Below are 17,605 nucleotides of genomic sequence, written 5' to 3'. Positions count from 1 at the left end.
GACAACTGTTTCTACTGCAAATGCTCTGCTTCAGCTGATGCCTTCATCTCTAATGTGATTTGCATCCACCCTCTGATACCATGTTGAAATTTGTAAGTATTACTCGTTAGAAATTTTATCTGTATTATCTGGTTTATTTCTCCTACTTTACGAACATGTTATTTAAACATATCAAAATAAACACAATATAGTCTCAACCATCTACAGATCAACAACCGAAATAAATATCAAAAACACAAGTGACATCGTTATTTTTGGACAACTCATCCCCAGAAAAAACCCAACTTGGGAAAATCGGTGCAACAATTCTGAGGGTTATTTTATTATGTTGTTTATCCTTGAGTACAATTGGGTGAAAAACCAGCTCACCCGACAAAGAAAATAATTTGGCAGTAATACCTCTCTATTTGGAAGCAGATATTCAGAAAATCTACCCCACGAAACCCTCTCCAACAACCTATGAAGCTCAGTGTCAGCTTAGAACCCTCTGCGTCAGTGTCTGAGGCACTGCGAAGCCTCTACGGCCCTCTGCGTCACTCTTACTACCCTCTGCGTGGATGACGCAGGCCGTTCTGGCCTCTGCGCAATCCCTTCTAGCTCTGTGTGGCTCCCTCTGGCTCAACGCTTGCCTCTCTCTACTTCTCCACTGGTCTCTTGGCACTATCTCTGCCTCTCTTTCCAGTACTCATTGCCCCTCCCTACAAACTGATCACTTATTCGACTTTTCTTAGCAAACCCCGCTATAGAAAATCGAATGACTGATCACTCTAGTGTGTTCTCCAATTGACCCTCAAGCCTCCTCTTATACTTTTCATGTTGGTCCTTCAACGACCGAGATTACATCTCTGATCAACAACTAATATTAGATTTGGATTGATCCATGTCATTTAGAACCTTCTAACCTAGTTTTATATTAAATAGTCATTAATATTTTATTTTTCCTAAGTTTAGACTTAGGAACTATTAAAAATATTAATTATTTTAATAACTCCTAAACCTGGCAGAATCTGCCCAAACTATTTTTGGGTCTTGGAGATCTCATGTGCTTTAGCCTCTCCACCAATTATCATGGTTAGATCACATCCGATGCTATCCCAAATAAACAACAAGCTCATAGACACTCGCTCAACTGCATCTCCAGTTGCGCTCTCAATGTTGTCCTTTGACTCTGCTCCCTGGTAAGCCATGTACATGTATTGTTGAGAGGCAGACGAACACCTGTGATAACCAGAGACATAGAAACACTCATGGGAATCAATTTTTCAGATGAAAACCAAAACAAAATAGAGGACTAACATGCAATGTACATGTGTGAGTGTCTGTGAAGTTTGCGCAATTTTCACCGAGAGGCTGGGAGATTGACTGCTGGTAGTGCTCAAGGGATAGTTCAGGCTATTAGGAGGCTGACTAACTACTATAACTGCACAATGCACAGTCCATCCTGGCTTACTAAGGATTGAAACTGTGCAGTGCACAGTTTCAGTGAGCAAGGGCATGCAAATCCAGCAAACTGCATTGCGTAGTTTCTGGAGCCAACTAGGCACTATCTCCCATAATTGCGCAAAACCAGCCTGGGGGTCAGTGATGGCTAGTTTTGCACATTTTCTGGGAGGAAGGTAGAGCCTTCATTCTCAGGGATGTGCATCGCTGGCTGGGCAAGGCAAGGTCTAGGCCAACGCAGCCCAGGCCTGCCGACGGACAACTGAAAACATGAGAAGTTTTGAATGCATGGCGAGACTGAGTATAAGTAAGAGTCAATGATCATACATCCAAACAATGAGTGAAAGACTCAGAAAATGGGTAAGTAAGCATGCGTGTGATGTGAGTCGCCGCAACGACGATCGTCAGTGCAGAAACAATGTCATGCATGCAACAACAGTGAGATGTAAAGGAAAACTGAAACAATGCTTCTACAAGCTAACATACATCAAAACGACAGAAAGCATTCATTAAAACCAAGCAGACAAAACTCACACAATCCAAAATACAAAAGCAACAGAAACACAACACAAGTCATTAAAAACAGACTTACCTAGAAAAAACTAAGTTGAATGTGCCGAAGGCTCCTAGATGCGATGTGGGATGTCAAAGCTGCAAGATCGATGTGAGGAATGAGCTCTGCAACGTTCGACAAATGAGTTTTGATAAGATCGAGGTTATGACGTGCATGCCACAAATATAGGAAAAAGAAACACTTGGCGGGAGGTTTCTAAAACGATCCTTGCATGTAACCTCTGCTGCTAAAAATGGATCCCTAAAATCTAGGGATGATTTTTCTTTTTCTTTTTCGGGAAAAGCATCCCATGCATGCAAATTAGGATTGCTCAGTCTTGGAGGGAACCGGTCAACCTGACAGCACATGCAACAGCCTGCGAGCCTGGGGATGAAATTTGCGCAGTTTCTGGGCTGAGCAACGCTGGTTGTCCCTCGGGCATTGCGCAATTTCTAGGGCCAGCAGGTCACTGCCTCCCAGAATTGTGTAATTTCTCAGCTGAAGCCTAGTGTTGGGCTGGATTGCGCAATTTCTGGAGGGAAGGTTGGTTTCGCTCCAGAATTGCAGAATTTTCACGTGGAGCGTCTCAGCCAGAGAATTGTCTAAGTGTGGAATGACAGCCTGCGGGTGGGAGACAAACAAGTTGACATGCACAGGCTAGTAGGCCACTGAAACTCAGCTGAAGCCTATGTACTTGACAGTGCAAGACATGCTGCTAAGTATGGTTGGTAGGGAGGCTCCAAAACAAAGCTAAGACAAAATTTTGGAGGGTGGTTGTAGGCTCTACACCATATTATTATTATTAAATATAATTAATATTTTTAAATATAATTAATTATTAAAAGTTTTTATATCAATTTTAAGGTGTGATTTCACAATTTTGTCAAGTGAAAAAGAATTATAAAATTAATATTAAAAATAGAAATTAAAATATGCGATTTCACAATTTCACAATTTTATCAAGTAGAAAAAATTTATAAAATTTATATTAAAAATATATAATATTGAATATGGAAATTAATTACTAAATATAGTTTTGCAAATTATTCCACTGCAACAATTTAATTGCTAATTGTCTTGTTATGAAGTATTATGTAAAACCATGAAACTTAATATTGAAATCCTATCTCGATCAAACTAAAAAGAAAGAAAGAGTTAGATAAATTTGTTTAAAGAAATATTTTTATTTAAAATTTAAAATAACATTTTAATTTCCATATACACATTATATTTAAAAAAAGAAATAAAAATTTATTTTGAACAACTAAAATCAACTATGATGATCTCAAGGCTCACAAAATATGAATCAGATGTGTACCCTACTAGTATAACCATTTTATATAGACTATTGCCATAAAATGGACATAAGTAAGTTGATATGTAAACCAAAAACCTTATAATCCTCACAAGATATGAGCCATATTTGTGCCCTACTACTATAACCATTATATATACACTATCGCCATAAAGTAGACATAAGTAAGATGATATCTAAACCAAAAACCTTATAATCCTTACATAATATGCTTTATCAAAAAATTATACCCCGAAAACTAAAGATTAGCATTAAAAAAACATAATTTTTTTAAACCTATACAATTTTTTATAACCTTACCTAATATACTTGGTCAAATATATATATATCTATATATATATATATATATATATATATATATATATATATATATATATATATATATATTATACAATTATATATATATTTATATATATATATATATATAAATTATATATTATACAATTTATATAATTTATATATATTATACCTTTTTTTAAGTTTTATTTTCTTAACACCATTTTTTATATAATGTATTTATTATTATTATCATTATTGGTTACTATTGGCTAATACACTATGATTCATCACCCTTATTCAAGAAAAATCATGCCATTTGGGATACGGGATCGTAAGGGGGCAAACTTTCACTTATGTTTGATGCCTTTGTCACTTAAGCCACTAACATGATTCCTTTGGTCTCATAAAATCAAGTTTTCAACCAAACAGTAACAATTTTAAGGCATACTCCAAACCCTAAAATATTAATATACCTATAACAATTTTTAATATTTTAATTTAATTTGATTTACAGCTTTATGTTATAAAAAAATGATTAATATTCATAATCTTATGTGACTTTAATTCAACTCTAATTAATTTTAATTTGTTATTTTTCTCCTTTTAAATCCATGCCGCTTGTAAAGCCGCTGATAAGAAAGGTAAAGTGACTCCCTAGCTTAGACGTGATAAAATATTCTTTTTATAAATTAAAATGCTTTGTTTCATACTGATGGAAATAAATCCCCACAATATTCAAAAACTGGTCTGAAAAATACAGTCCTCTTTGAATGGAAAGGGACAACCCCCAAAACTGTTACACATCGAGTTTCTAGTGCATAGAATCTTTACCCCTCACATGGCGACCGACCACATTAACGAAATCCTTTTGGAAATGGCAACGTCTCAGAAACATGGCAAGTCCCATTCGTTAGGAATAAATGGTGACACACACAACTAGAAATCAAGTTCTAACTTTTATCTCGTTGGAGTGTGGACTGTGAAACATGGAATCTTACATACCTTTCGCGAAAGGGACAAGAAAACATCTAGATTGTTTCTTAATAGGGCGGTCTAACAGTGGTCTAACTACAAACATGGGATTTTATGCACGTGCAGTCTAAATACTAGCTATATGAGATTTTTCATTTTAGCAATTTAAACTGCATTTTTTATCATTTTTAAAACATTTGATTTTTTCAGATCCCATAAATGTTTGGACAAAATTGACTCAAAAATTTCTAGTACAGAGCACATATTAGCTTTGTTAAGATATCTTCTAGCATAGATATTATCTTCTATTCGACCCATCTTTTCAAAGAAACTTGTAAATTTTAAAACACATTAATGATGTTTTATATGTTCCTGGTCTAGCACATAATTTGTTGAGCTTGGGGAAGCTCCTTGAAAAGTGATATTTAATTATTTTTAAGAACAAACAATGCATAACCTATGATAAATATGATCATAGTAAAATTATTGCCAAGACTAATATGCTACAAAATAGAATTTATGCTTTCACTCTCCCTTGTGAAACAACTACAACATTAAATGTTGCTTATGATGATAGTTCCTGGCTATGGCACATGAGGTATGGACATTTGAATATGAAAGGCATGAAATTGCTATATAACAAGAAAATGGCCAAAGGGTTACCCCTTATTAGTTTTATTGATAAAGTGTGTGAAGTGTGTATTCTTGGTAAGCAACATAGAGATTCATTTCTAGTAGGGAAATCATGGAGAGAAAGTAAACCATTGGAGCTAGTGCATGCAAATATATGTGGTCCTATGCAAACTTTGTCTCTCAACAAAAATTAGTATTTGATTATTTTTGTGGATGATCTTAGTAGAAGAACATGGGTATATCTAGTTAAGGAAAAATATGATGCATTTGTCATAGTTCAACAATTTAAAGTTGTTGTGGAAAAGAGAAGTGGTTATTCTCTAAAATTATTACGCACCGATAGAGGGGGAGAAGTCACTTTTAATAAGTTTGATTCTTATTGTAAAATGAATGGCATTCAAAGGAAATTGACAACCAGTTATACTCCCCAGCAGAATGGCATTGCTGAACGTAAGAATAAAACAATTGTTGAGATGGCTAGGAGCATGCTAAAAGGTTAAAAACTTTCAAACATTTTTTGGGTTGAAGTTGTAGCTACATCTCTTTCTTTTATTAATATATGACCAAGAAGAAGTGTGCAAAATATTACCCCTTATTAGGTATGGTGTGGAAGAAAACCTAATGTTTCTCATTTAAGAATATTTGGTTGCACTTCTTATGCTCATGTTCCTACTGAAAAAGAGAAGAAAATTTGATGATAAAAGTGTGAAATGCATTTTTATTGGCTATTGTGAGGAGACCAAAGGTTATATATTGTACAATCCACAAACTAAAAAACTAAAGATTAGTCGTGATGTGTTCTTTGATGAGAAAGAAGAATGGCAGTGGAATCAAAATGTGTAACAACAAACTCCCAGTATTATTGTACAAGAAGATGAATCTTTTTGCTTTTGCAAATTCATTCAGAAATAAAAATACTTCATAGGCCACATCCACTTCATCATCTTCTACAACTTCAAGTCATGCTTCAATTCCAAGTCCTCCTCCAAGAAAGACAAAATCCTTAAATGAAATTTATGGGTATACTAATTTTTCTTTGATGTCTCAGATTGAAGCAGAGCCAAGATGTTTTGAAGATGTCGTAAAAGAGTCAGTTTGGTGCAAAGAAATGGATGAAGAGATGAGAACGATTAAAAGGAATGAAACATGGGAGGTTGTGGACCCTCCTACTGAAAAAGAAGTTATTGGGGTGAAATGGTTGTATAAAACAAAGTATGTAGCTGATGGTTCATTACAAAAGCACAAAACAAAGTTAGTGGAAAAGGGATATGCTCAACAACCAGGTATTGACTACAATGAAACATATGCTCTTGTTGCAAGATTTGATACAATCAAAATTGTTTTGGGATTGACAACACAATATAAATGGTTATTTTATCAATTTGATGTGAAATCAACCTTTCTAAATGTTGATTTGAAAGAAGATGTATATGTCCGACAGCCCCAAGGATATGAAGAAGCAGTTAATGAACACAGAGTCTACAAACTGAAAAAGTATCTTTATGGGCTTAACAATATCTAAGAGCATGGTATAGTAGAATTGACACTTATCTTTTGAAAAAGGGATTTAAAAGGAGTGAAAATGAACCCACATTATTATAAAGTAAAATGGTCATGATATACTAATTGTTTTGTTATATCTAGATGACTTGATATACATATCTTCAAGTGATTTGTTAGTGGAAGAGTTCAGACAAGCTATAACGTCTGAATTTGAAATCACTAATTTGGATTTGCTGCATTATTTTCTTGGCATAGAAGTGACACAAATGAATGATGGAATTTTATTTCATAAGAAAAGTATGTTTCGAATCTTCTTCACAAATGGAAAATGGGAAACTATAAAACCATGAGCACACTCATGAATACAAATGAAATTTTTTTCTGTAGAAGATGGAGTTGAAATGGTAGATGCTAGATCTTATAGGAGTTTGGTAGGAATAATTTTGTATCATATTACCACTAGGCCTGATATTATGCATGCAGTAGGTTTGATTTCCAGATTCATGCAAAGGCCAAGTGAGATTCATTTAGGAGCAGGAAAAAGAATTTTGAGTTCTTTGTGGAGCAAACAATTATGGCATTCTCTATACTTCATCAAATAATTTTGGGTTGGTTGGTTATAGAGATAGTGATTGGGCTAGATTTCTTAATGATAGAAATAACACTTCAGGTTATGTCTTTAGCATTGGGTCAGGTGTAGTATCATGGTGTTCAAAGAAACAACCAACTATTTCATTGTTTTCTACATAGGAAAAGTATATTGCGGCAACAATGATAACATGTTAAGTAATTTGGCTGAAGAAAGACTTATTAGATATGAAACAAGAACAAAAACATGGCAAAACTATTTACTGTGATAACTTGTCTACCATTGCCATAACTAAAAATCTTGTGTTTCATAATCGCACCAAACACATTGATACCAACTACAATTTCATAAGAGACTATGTGGCAAAAGGAGAAATTGAAAGAAATTTTTGTACAACAAATGATCAACGTGCAAATATATTCACCAAAGAAGTTTCAATACATGAGGGATATGCTCGGAATCACCTCATTAAGCATTAAGGGGGACTCTTGAGGATAATGCTTCATTATGTTAGAAGGAGAAAATGAAATAAAATTTTGTACAACAAATGATCAACCTGCAGATATATTCACCAAAGAAGTTTCAATACATGAGGGATATGCTCCGAATCACCTCATTAAGCATTAAGGGGGGCTCTTGAGGATAATGCTTAATTATGTTAGGTAATTGATGAAAAATTCGTCAACATATTTTGTGTTCGTGAGTTATCATAATTAGGGCAACAAAATAATAGATGTAGTGAGTATTCAAAGCCATTATTCAATAAATTATTAGGGGCAGTAGATTAAAATCAGAAGTTAGTCAGGTAATTGATAATCCAATTAGAAATATATTGGCTATATAATAATGTATTCATTATTTCCATGAAAATATAGAATTGGAATGAGACTTGAGTTTATGTATTGACAACAAGATTTTTCTAGTTTTTGTTTTTATTTTTATTTGTTTACATGTAAAAATGCTCTCTATAAATTTAACAAAAATACACTAACAATCCTAAACACATTAATCTCGCTCAACTCTAGCTCAACTATTTGGATTTCAATACGGTAACAAAACTTTCAATCAAACCAGAAAGTGAAAACACATAGAAACAAGTAATTCGAGTAAATACATGTTGGCTGAACCAGTACTTAGTTTCCTTGGTAATATAGGTTCACTGAAAATAGACATTAGGAAGATCCGTTATGTATAGTCTCACATGACAATTAATCACAATCATCAAAGAATGTTCAAACTTAAAGGTACATATAGTCGGGGCTGAAAGATCTTAATCCTCAATATGATACTTGTAATTGCAAGCTATCTTTGACTTGAGATATTTTTTTCCACAGTAAGAGTTCCCTTCCTTGTCGGATGTCCTTGAACTTATCTCGGATCTCCTTGAACGTAGGATGATGTATTGTTGGGAAACAGATCCAAGAGATGCGTTTCCCGCTATTCAGGAGTGTGGTCAATATACATGTTAGAGTGGCTCCCCCGTGTTAAATACGTTCTCAGTCTGACCAAGAAGGACCGATAAGCCAGTATCATCTTCTCTGCAATTGAAATCCTAAGCTCCTCTTGAAGCTCCAAATCCAGGACCATCCAACCAGAATGTTTCCTAAGGACCTCCTCAATTGCGAAATTGAAACCCTTGAATCTATTCTCCAAGGACTGCTGTGACACCCCACTGATCAGCCATAACCAAGCAGTGCTATGAGCTTCGAACCCTTGACCTTCTTAACAATGTAATGAATATTGTTCGTGAGAAACAGAGATGACAGGGAAACATCTTGGTAGAGGTTAGATTTCGCATCTAACTTACATTGCAGACTCGTAATAATCCATCCCAGTCTCACTGAGAGAGCAGAGGCTAGGCTCCCCAGTTCATCACCATGCCCATCCAATTCGCCAAACAAGACCATGACGCTATTGGGCAGGCCCTTGGAGATATCAGTGGGATCATTGGCTGTTATGTTGGTGAGAGTCTCCTTGTAATCGGACAGAAAAATCAGATAATTCATAACATACCTCGTAAGCGGATGAATCGTACCTCCCGGCACCGAACTCTTTGAATTATCTTCCTCGATTGCATTCTCGAACTCCCTCAAAATCCCCCGTGCCGAATTACCGAGCAGAACAAGGGTCGTAGATGCTTGCGTCCGCATGCTGGCACATGAGTCGTGGTAAAAAACGGTGTCGATGTGGGGCTTTAGGTCTCGCAGAGTCTCGTACATGTCAAGCACCCTAAAGAGCCTTTCACTCGACCTTTTGCTCATGGCCACGGATTCACCAAACTCTAGAAACTTCGTCGTCGGCCCCTTGACGACCCCGTAAAAACAGAAATTGCCGATGTCGCTAAACCCGGCAAATATCTCGTCGGAGAGCCGTTTCTCGCTGGCGAACATAATCCTCACCGCAATTCTCACGGCGCGTATCCACTTCCTGATCTTGACGTCCAGAATTCCCCACTGCATCTTCTGCACATCCCTGGTACTGAGCCGCTCGACTCCAATTCTGTTCAGACACCCTTCGATTATAGGCCTTCTGGTGAGCCCGTACATTCATACGCACTCACTCTCGTACCCGTTGGCAGCCATGCGCTTCGCTATGTTGCGGAGTTGCAGCACAGTTTCGACCGATATCAAGTCAATTTTGCAGATCTCGTTGGCGTTAGAATTACAGGTCCGACGGCTGCTGCTGCTTTCATCTTCGTATGTCAAACCGTCGTCCGACAAACCCTTTCTCGAGTTGCAGTCCTCATACGCCATGGTCGGCTCGACGTTGGTCGATATAATTCGGTGAAACTCCTTCTCAAGGCGCCCCATCGACATTTCCATGAGGCGGTGCGCATGCACCAACTTATCCGATCTGCCTTGAGTGGCGTTCAAAATTTCCATGACGCCACGTAGGCCGTCCACAACATCGAGATACTTGTTGGTTTCTTTTGGGTTTTTCTGGAACAGTGAGGGGTTCAATGAGTTGGAGTCCCAGGATGAGATTACTTTGTCGGCCAAAGCCAAATTGGTCTCCAAATCAGTCGATTTTCCCTTGGGATTGCCGGGATTTTGATTGCTCGGTCCGGAAAGGCGGTTGTCAAAGGTACTGATTGTGAGCATGTCTCTCCTCATGTTCTCAGAGGTGGCTGGAGATTTTTCGATATGATGTGCAGTGGCCACTGCTCTGTCTTCTCCTCCTCCCACTGCTTCCTGTATCTCTATGGACGTGTGTATATAACGATTATATGATATCAAGATATTTCCCAAATTCTTCGGAATTCGTGAGTACGAAATAATCTTACAGCCCAGAAAATCTGAATAATCCCTATTGTTTTAAGAGAGAGAGAGTCTGCGTATGAACAACAGAATGATTAATGAGAATTGAAGCTCCAGAGCATCATGAATGAAATATGAGAGAGTGAGAATGAGTGGAAACGTGAGTGGGGTGCGGTATTTGAAGGAGTTTAGGGATAAATAAACACATGGATGGTTGGAAGTTGTCGAATTCTAAGTTTGGTTTTGCGTGAATAAAGTACCTTTCGCTCCCTAGTCGAATGGTGGTTGCTGAGTCAAACAACATTTACTTGCTATTATGAAAAATCAAACCATATCACAAACCATTGCACAACCAAATAAAACCAGTCTTATCTTTAAATGTACAAAAAAAATAACTGAATCGTGAGGGTTCTTTGTGGCTCTCAGTCGATTTCCATAGGAAAAACCAAGAGCCAACCGCCCACGCTCCTATCTAATTTCCAAATCATTCAAGCTGTGAACAATGTTACTCATAATGAATAGAATAGTGCTAGAACCAACCAAACAAGGTAATAAAATTCATGTATGGAATTTTCTTGAATTATAACTTTATGTTAGAATGGAAAATATCAAAATCAGATTTAAACCCTTACAGCCAGAGTCAAACCAGTTCATAGAGCCGTCCCGTCTCGGACTATTTAAAGAACAATACAAACCCTCATATAGGTTGTCTCTAGCTTATTTTTTCTCACATGGGTACATGTGGCAAATGTAATATTATTTGTAAATATGTTGTAAGTGAAATTCCAAGTGTCATTAGTGGAATATGAAAGGTCATCATATTATGTAATTAGTTATTTCTAAAGAAGTTCAAGAGTCACAAGGGTAGTTAAAGACTCACAAAGGGGAATGTCAAGGGTCACCCCACCCTTTCTTATAAATATAACCTCATAACTCATAGAAAGGGGATTTTGAGAGCCAAGCTTTTGGCTAGGCTTAAGGTTAGAGAAGGATTTGGAGTATTGTGATGAGCCTTTGCTTCTCCACAATGTAGAGCTAGTATACTTCTTTGGAGGAGCAAGTGTTATTGAATGTAATGTTCCACTATTGGGGATAGTGGTCGTCAATGGTGTATGTATGCAGGGAAATTCCACCTATAATAAAAATAACAGAGCCAACACACTTTCAAGAATATGTTTTTATTGTAGTTGGACTATTCTGGTTGCTTTAGCAATGTATGTTGTTTAACTTATGCATTTCCTTATGAACTATTTTGTATGAAATTGTATGAATCTGGTTGAATGCGTGTTTTTGGATTAACCCGTCACTTTAATTTGTGGACTATTCCACATTTTAGATTGTGATGTAATCCCGCTCCTGTGTTCCTTTTGAGTTGTGTACTATTATATGATTATAAGGGGCACACTTCCTTTTCACCTATGTCTGTTAGAACCCCCATGCATCTCACTTGACTTGTTGCAAGGTCACATACTTGCTTCAGCCCAAAATTATCATACTTATCTCTGCGTGCTATCGTGGTCAAGGAATTACATTACCACCCACTGCTGGGACTCCTACTCCAAATGGTCTGAGGTCTAGTAGGTACTTATTACCGGGGAGATCCCCTGAATTTTGGTGAGTCCAGTACTGTCAACATTTTTGGTGCTAGAATGAGGGCTAGATGACAAGCTGATCCCCTGAAGTCTTTTTTGAATTTCTGCACCCATTTCATAACTTCTTCCACAATAAAACCCCCGACATGGTTTTCCAGAGACACAAAACTACAGGTGTCAGCGAATATCATTGATGACTTGTCACATATTAATTTTAATGGCGAGGGTGAAACAACCTTGCTTGAGCATACTAAGTGTTTTCTTCAATTTTTCACAGAGCACAACATCTTTGATGAGGATGTTGCCTGTAGGTTGTTCATTCTCACGTTCGAAGGGCACGTAAGGAAATAGTGTTACACATTGAATAATGCCTTCATTCACTCTTTCAAACACTTTGTCACAAAATTTTCCCATGATTTTGGCAAATATGCTCACGAACATCTGTGCCAAAAAAAATTAGAATTGCGAAAATTACATGATGAATCGTTATGCCATTTTCACAATCATTTTGTACATATTTGTTATGAAATTCTAGAAAATAAAGTTGATTGGTATATCTTAACCAGAACATTTCTACATCTTGTTTGCATTTCATTAACTTCTCAATACTTATAATATTTCAAGTCACTCCCAGCTTAGCACGGGGCTAGAGCTTCCAAATCTCTGACAAACAAGGTTGTTGTTCCAAATAACCCCCCATCTTCTTCTCATCAAAAAACTCTAGTGCCATGGGTTGAGGTGGGACAAATTCAAAATCTATTTGTTGAACTGTCACCTTCTCTTCCCATATCACATGGTCAGGACCCTTGCACAGTTTTGGACTACAAGCCCAATGTGTGTGATGAAATTTTTTCCCCTTATTTTCCACCCTTCGCTCCCTCCAATCCTCCAAATTGCAGGTTTTTGTGTTCATCTGTTTCAAATATTTCCTTTGATGTTCATGAGGATCAATTTTTGGATGAACTTGTTGTTGAGCAGCCAAATTGTGATATCATTTTCAATGAGTATGTCTGGAAGTCAAGAGTCGAATAAGAATCTGCGATGAAGGGTGAACCTATTCCTTTCATAGATCTTCCGACTATCCTCACACTGTCAACGATTCTGTCATTCCTGTTGAATCATGTGAGAGTTTAATTTTTTATCATATTAATACTTCCAATCATTCACGAAATTCGTGGAATGTTATCTTTTCATCTAAATGCAGAGAGGTTTAATTTGTTATCATGGATCTTCCCAATTCCTCGTCATGCCTTTCTAGAAACATAAGGGGTGAAATTTATCATTTTTCATCCTCCCCTCTATACAGTTCATCAGATCACGAGGATGCCCCCATTGGTGATCTTGAATTTTCTGATCGTGGTTGTCGCGACCTGTTCATTGATTTAGCAGGTCACGATGTTGATTCTTCCACTATCAATTTTTCAATGCCACCTATCTTTAATGATCTATGCTCCGATCAGGTGGAACTTCCTCAAGTTGTCAAGACACATAAGCCTGAGCTGATTGTTATGTCAGGTTCTCGTAGCCTTGAGGTCAGCTCCATGTCTGATTAGAAGAATGTTGAATCTATTGAGGCTCCTCGTCACTTCATCGCACATATTGAAGATCCTTCTGTTTTACAATTTTCACATCCTCCATCCATTTTTCACAATCCTATCGCTCAATATTTGGGGGGGGACGGGGGGGGGGGGGGGGGAGGGTGGGGTGGTGCTATTTGGTGAGCACCACGATGAAGAAAAAGTTTATTTCTTTCTTTATGTTTTCTCGACTTCACAGTTCGAAATTTTACGCGTGTAAGTTTTTGGCTCACAGTGTGTCAGGACACCATGACATAACCGTGGAATGTCTCCCTTACACTTTTTGTTCTTATTTTTTTGTGCCTTCATTCAATATTTAAACATTTTGGTTTACACTATTTTATCTTTCTTGTTTTGTGTGTTACTTGAATATTTTTCTTGACATGTATCTCCTTGCCTCCGTAGGCCTACCAATGTGTCGGTGGCTGCATTGAAAATATCACTTTATGTGAGATTAACCTACTTTTTTCTTAGGTTAAGAATAGGAGTAGTGATTTTCTTTCTTGTTCATGATGTTATTACTTTGTTTTGCTTTTTTCTTGATTCTTTTCTTTTCTTGTTTTCTTTTGCACCCATAGGTTAGTTTCTGCATGAAATCGTTTTTGGCTTCTTCGATAAGCAGGGTGAAATCCCAGAGGAACTTGTACAACTATAAAAATTTGGTTATCTGTCTATTCTCTCTCATGTGCCAAAGTTCTCCAACATCTCGAATCTACACTTTTCAGCCTTACTTCTCAATGCATTTCAATCTCCCACCTCAAGTTTGTATAGGTTCTTCACTCTAACCCATATCTGCTTCACTTTCCCAGTAGCTATGTGTCTCAGAAAGGATTTTCCTTTACTGAAAATAACATCATAACCTCTATCCTCAAATAGTAATATAGAGATCAGGTTCTTCTTCAACCCAGGTACAAACATAACATCTTTGAGGCGAAGAGGAGAGGATTTCTCCCTCTCAAAGGTGACAATCCAAGTTCCTATGGCATTGTACCTCCCATCATCCCCCATTTTGATATTCATATGGAGATCCTTCTCCTCCATGCTACTGAAAAACTCATTGTACCCATTCATATGAAACAAGGAATCGAAACCAAGGTACCATACACTCCCCATAATAGTGTTGGCCATGCATGCTATCATGGTGAAGTTTAATTCAAATTGTGAAGCCAGTGCTTCACCTATTGCTCTTATTCAAGGCCTCTTGGTATACTTCTTGTGCAAACATTTTGTTGCATAGTGCCTGTATTCGTGGTAGTGGAAGCATTTTATCTTTCTTAAGTCTTTCTTCTTGGCATTATTTTAGCTAGATTCAAGATTGATTTGGGTCTTCTTTCATTTTCCCTTCTTCCCCTTTCCAACAAATGAAAAATTATCTTCATCCTCAGATTTGGATGATGCTCCATCCCTTTTATTTCTCTAGAACTCCTCTTGAACCAAATCAGACCACAACCTTTCCCAATTTGGTAATTTTCCCCTTCCATTCACAAATTCCTAATAACTATACTAGGATTTTGGAAGGCCTTGAAGAGCAAGGCTCACCAGGTCATCTTCTGCAACATTCACCTCAACCCCTCCAAGCTCATCTCAAACTTGTGTAAACTTGTAGAGATATTGTGGAATAATTTCATTCTTCTACAATGTAATATTTTAAAGTTTATCTTTCAAGGCCAATTGTCTATTGTCACTGCTAGTTTCGAATAGCTCAGTCAATGTCTTCCACATAGAAAATGGTGTCTCTTTTCCATGGATATTTGAGGCCCCATTGTCTCTCACACCTTCTAGAAGAATTCTCCTAGCCTTTACATTATCCTTCTTCCATTGGGCTAAATCTTGTGCATTAGATTGTTGGGGTTTTGCAATGTCAGTTTTAACATATTCTAACACACCATTATCATCACGAACTACTTCCATTCGATCCTTTCAGGCTATGAAATTTGAGCTACCCTCCAAGGCATACTCCAATCTCAGTCCGTTGAAAGACATTCTCCTGATCCTGAAGAAAAAATGTTGTACTAAAGCACAAATTCGAAATTCCTGAGATACAAGTTTAGAATACTTGTTCTAATGTGATTTCAGAGCTCTTATACCATTTATAAATTTGATAGAAATTGCAACTACTCAAGATTTCAAAATGAAAAATAAGGGAGACAATTCTACCCTACTAATATGCAGAATGTAAATAACAATTTAGAACAATATGTATAGACATGCAATAAGACAAACCACAAGTAAACAATAATTTCTAGGGGAACCCAACTGGGAAATCCCTCAAGTCTCTTTTCATTAATCAATTGAATAGAGAAACTATTACAATTTCTTGCTCCATCTTTGAGCACAACCTGCAAAAGAATAATTGTTCTCCCTGTTGAATGGGAAAATCTAGCCAACACATAGCCACTTATTTTATCCTTCAGCTTCATATTTCCTTTCGTTGTTTTTGAGGAAATTAGCCCATAAAATATAAGAATTTCCTCCTATTTCCTTGTGAAATTTCCAAGGATTGATCTCCTGACTCATGCAACACCTGTACACTCAAAACTAGTCCACAACTGATGTTACACTGCCTTGTCATCCCACTTCAGCTGAGGAATTTGAATTGCTTGCATGCAATAAACACATATTTCATTAAGATTGGAAAAAAAATGATTACACAGAAATCACTAGAATTGATTTTTTTTGGTTATTTTGAAATTCTAGATCCACTATTTAATTCCAAATTTAAACAAATATGTGTTATTAGCTATTTTGGGTCGATTGATCAGTTAAATGACAAATCTTTGAGTTAGACTGTTGTCCCATTGCATAATTGACCTTCAACTGACTCTATCAATAATTACGGGCCAATTAAATGAATACAAAAATAATTGAACTAGATTGCTAAAATTTAGCAATCAAGCATGCATAACTAAACCTATTGGGAATTTTGCAAAATAATTTTGAATAGGTTTATTTTAACGAAATCAAAAAAGTAAAAGATGAGGTGCTTTCCTATATTTCCTTATATGGTAGAATGAGATAACTAATTCACATTTAACTTGAGAGTGATTAAGTCGGTAATTTTATTTACATAAATATAAATATACATTTTTTTTAAATTTATTATTATGTTGACGGTGTTGGACCTGCCAACATGTAAGGGGATCTCCCCGGTAAGAAGTCCCAGCTAGACCTTAGACTGTTTGGTGTAGGAGTCCCAACAGCGGATCGTACGGTATTGCCTTGATCGCGGTTGCGCGCAGAGGCAAGAAGGATGTCCTTGTTGGCAGTAAGGGTGTGACCTACACAGCAAGCCAAGGAAGGTGCATGAAGGGTTCTAACACACAGAAAGGGGAATGATTGTGCCCCTTAGAAACCTGTGGAAACACGCAGCTTTAAAGGGAACACATGAGCAAAGATACATCACAAGTTGGAAGGCAAGGAAACAAATGATCCAAAGTGATGGTTAAACCAACATCACATCTCAGTAACATTCATACATACATTTATAGAAAGAGTCCATACATACATGCGTAAGCAAATAACTACATATATTATTAGAGTAACCAAGGTAGCGGAAATACAATAACAACATATGCATGAAACGTGTTGGCTCTGTTATATTAAGAGTGAAACATCCAATAATACAATGCAACCATGACCAACCACTATTTCCGACAGCGGAACGTTACAGTCACTACTGCCTGCTCGTCCAAAGAGATATACTAGTTTTTCACTGTGGATAAGCCAAGGCTCATTACAATGCACTCCAAGCGTTCTCTAAGATACACCTATAGGAAGTTTGGCTCCCAAAAGCCTTTACAATTATTTATGAGGTTCTTTAAATAGAAAAGGGTGGAGTGACCCTTGAAATTCCCCTTTGTGACTCTTCACCTAACCTCATGACTCTTCAACTACT

At 36.9% G+C, this 17,605-nt stretch overlaps 1 protein-coding gene across 1 annotated transcript; it reads right to left on the bottom strand.

Annotated features, from left to right (window-relative positions):
* Positions 1 to 472: 472 nt before the first annotated feature.
* On the bottom strand, positions 473 to 9,830 carry LOC149189457 (exocyst complex component EXO70A1-like). Its single transcript, XM_089410243.1, has 4 exons — positions 9,092 to 9,830; positions 8,777 to 9,002; positions 1,120 to 1,218; positions 473 to 674 (listed from the first exon to the last, which is right to left on the bottom strand). The coding sequence occupies exons 1-4, from the start codon at positions 9,828 to 9,830 to the stop codon at positions 473 to 475; spliced, it is 1,266 nt and encodes a 421-aa protein (XP_089266369.1).
* Between the last annotated feature and the right edge of the window lie 7,775 nt (positions 9,831 to 17,605).

Source organism: Pinus tabuliformis, chromosome 3_1 (assembly GCF_031772625.1).
Source record: "Pinus tabuliformis cultivar Carrire ecotype Pingquan chromosome 3_1, CPIR1, whole genome shotgun sequence".
Lineage (NCBI taxonomy): Eukaryota > Viridiplantae > Streptophyta > Pinopsida > Pinales > Pinaceae > Pinus > Pinus tabuliformis.
The sequence above is the reverse complement of the archived record's forward strand: the minus strand, read 5'-3'. Positions and strand labels throughout refer to the sequence as shown.

Excerpts from the sequence above, each read along its gene's own strand:
- LOC149189457 (XM_089410243.1), bottom strand. The coding sequence starts at position 9,830 with ATGTACGGGCTCACCAGAAGGCCTATAATCGAAGGGTGTCTGAACAGA. Across the intron at positions 1,219-8,776 it reads TTCTTGGTCAGACTGAGAAC|GTGTTCGTCTGCCTCTCAAC; the intron begins GTATTTAACACG and ends TGGTTATCACAG. Across the intron at positions 675-1,119 it reads GGAGATGCAGTTGAGCGAGT|AGAGGCAGAGATAGTGCCAA; the intron begins GTCTATGAGCTT and ends AGTACTGGAAAG.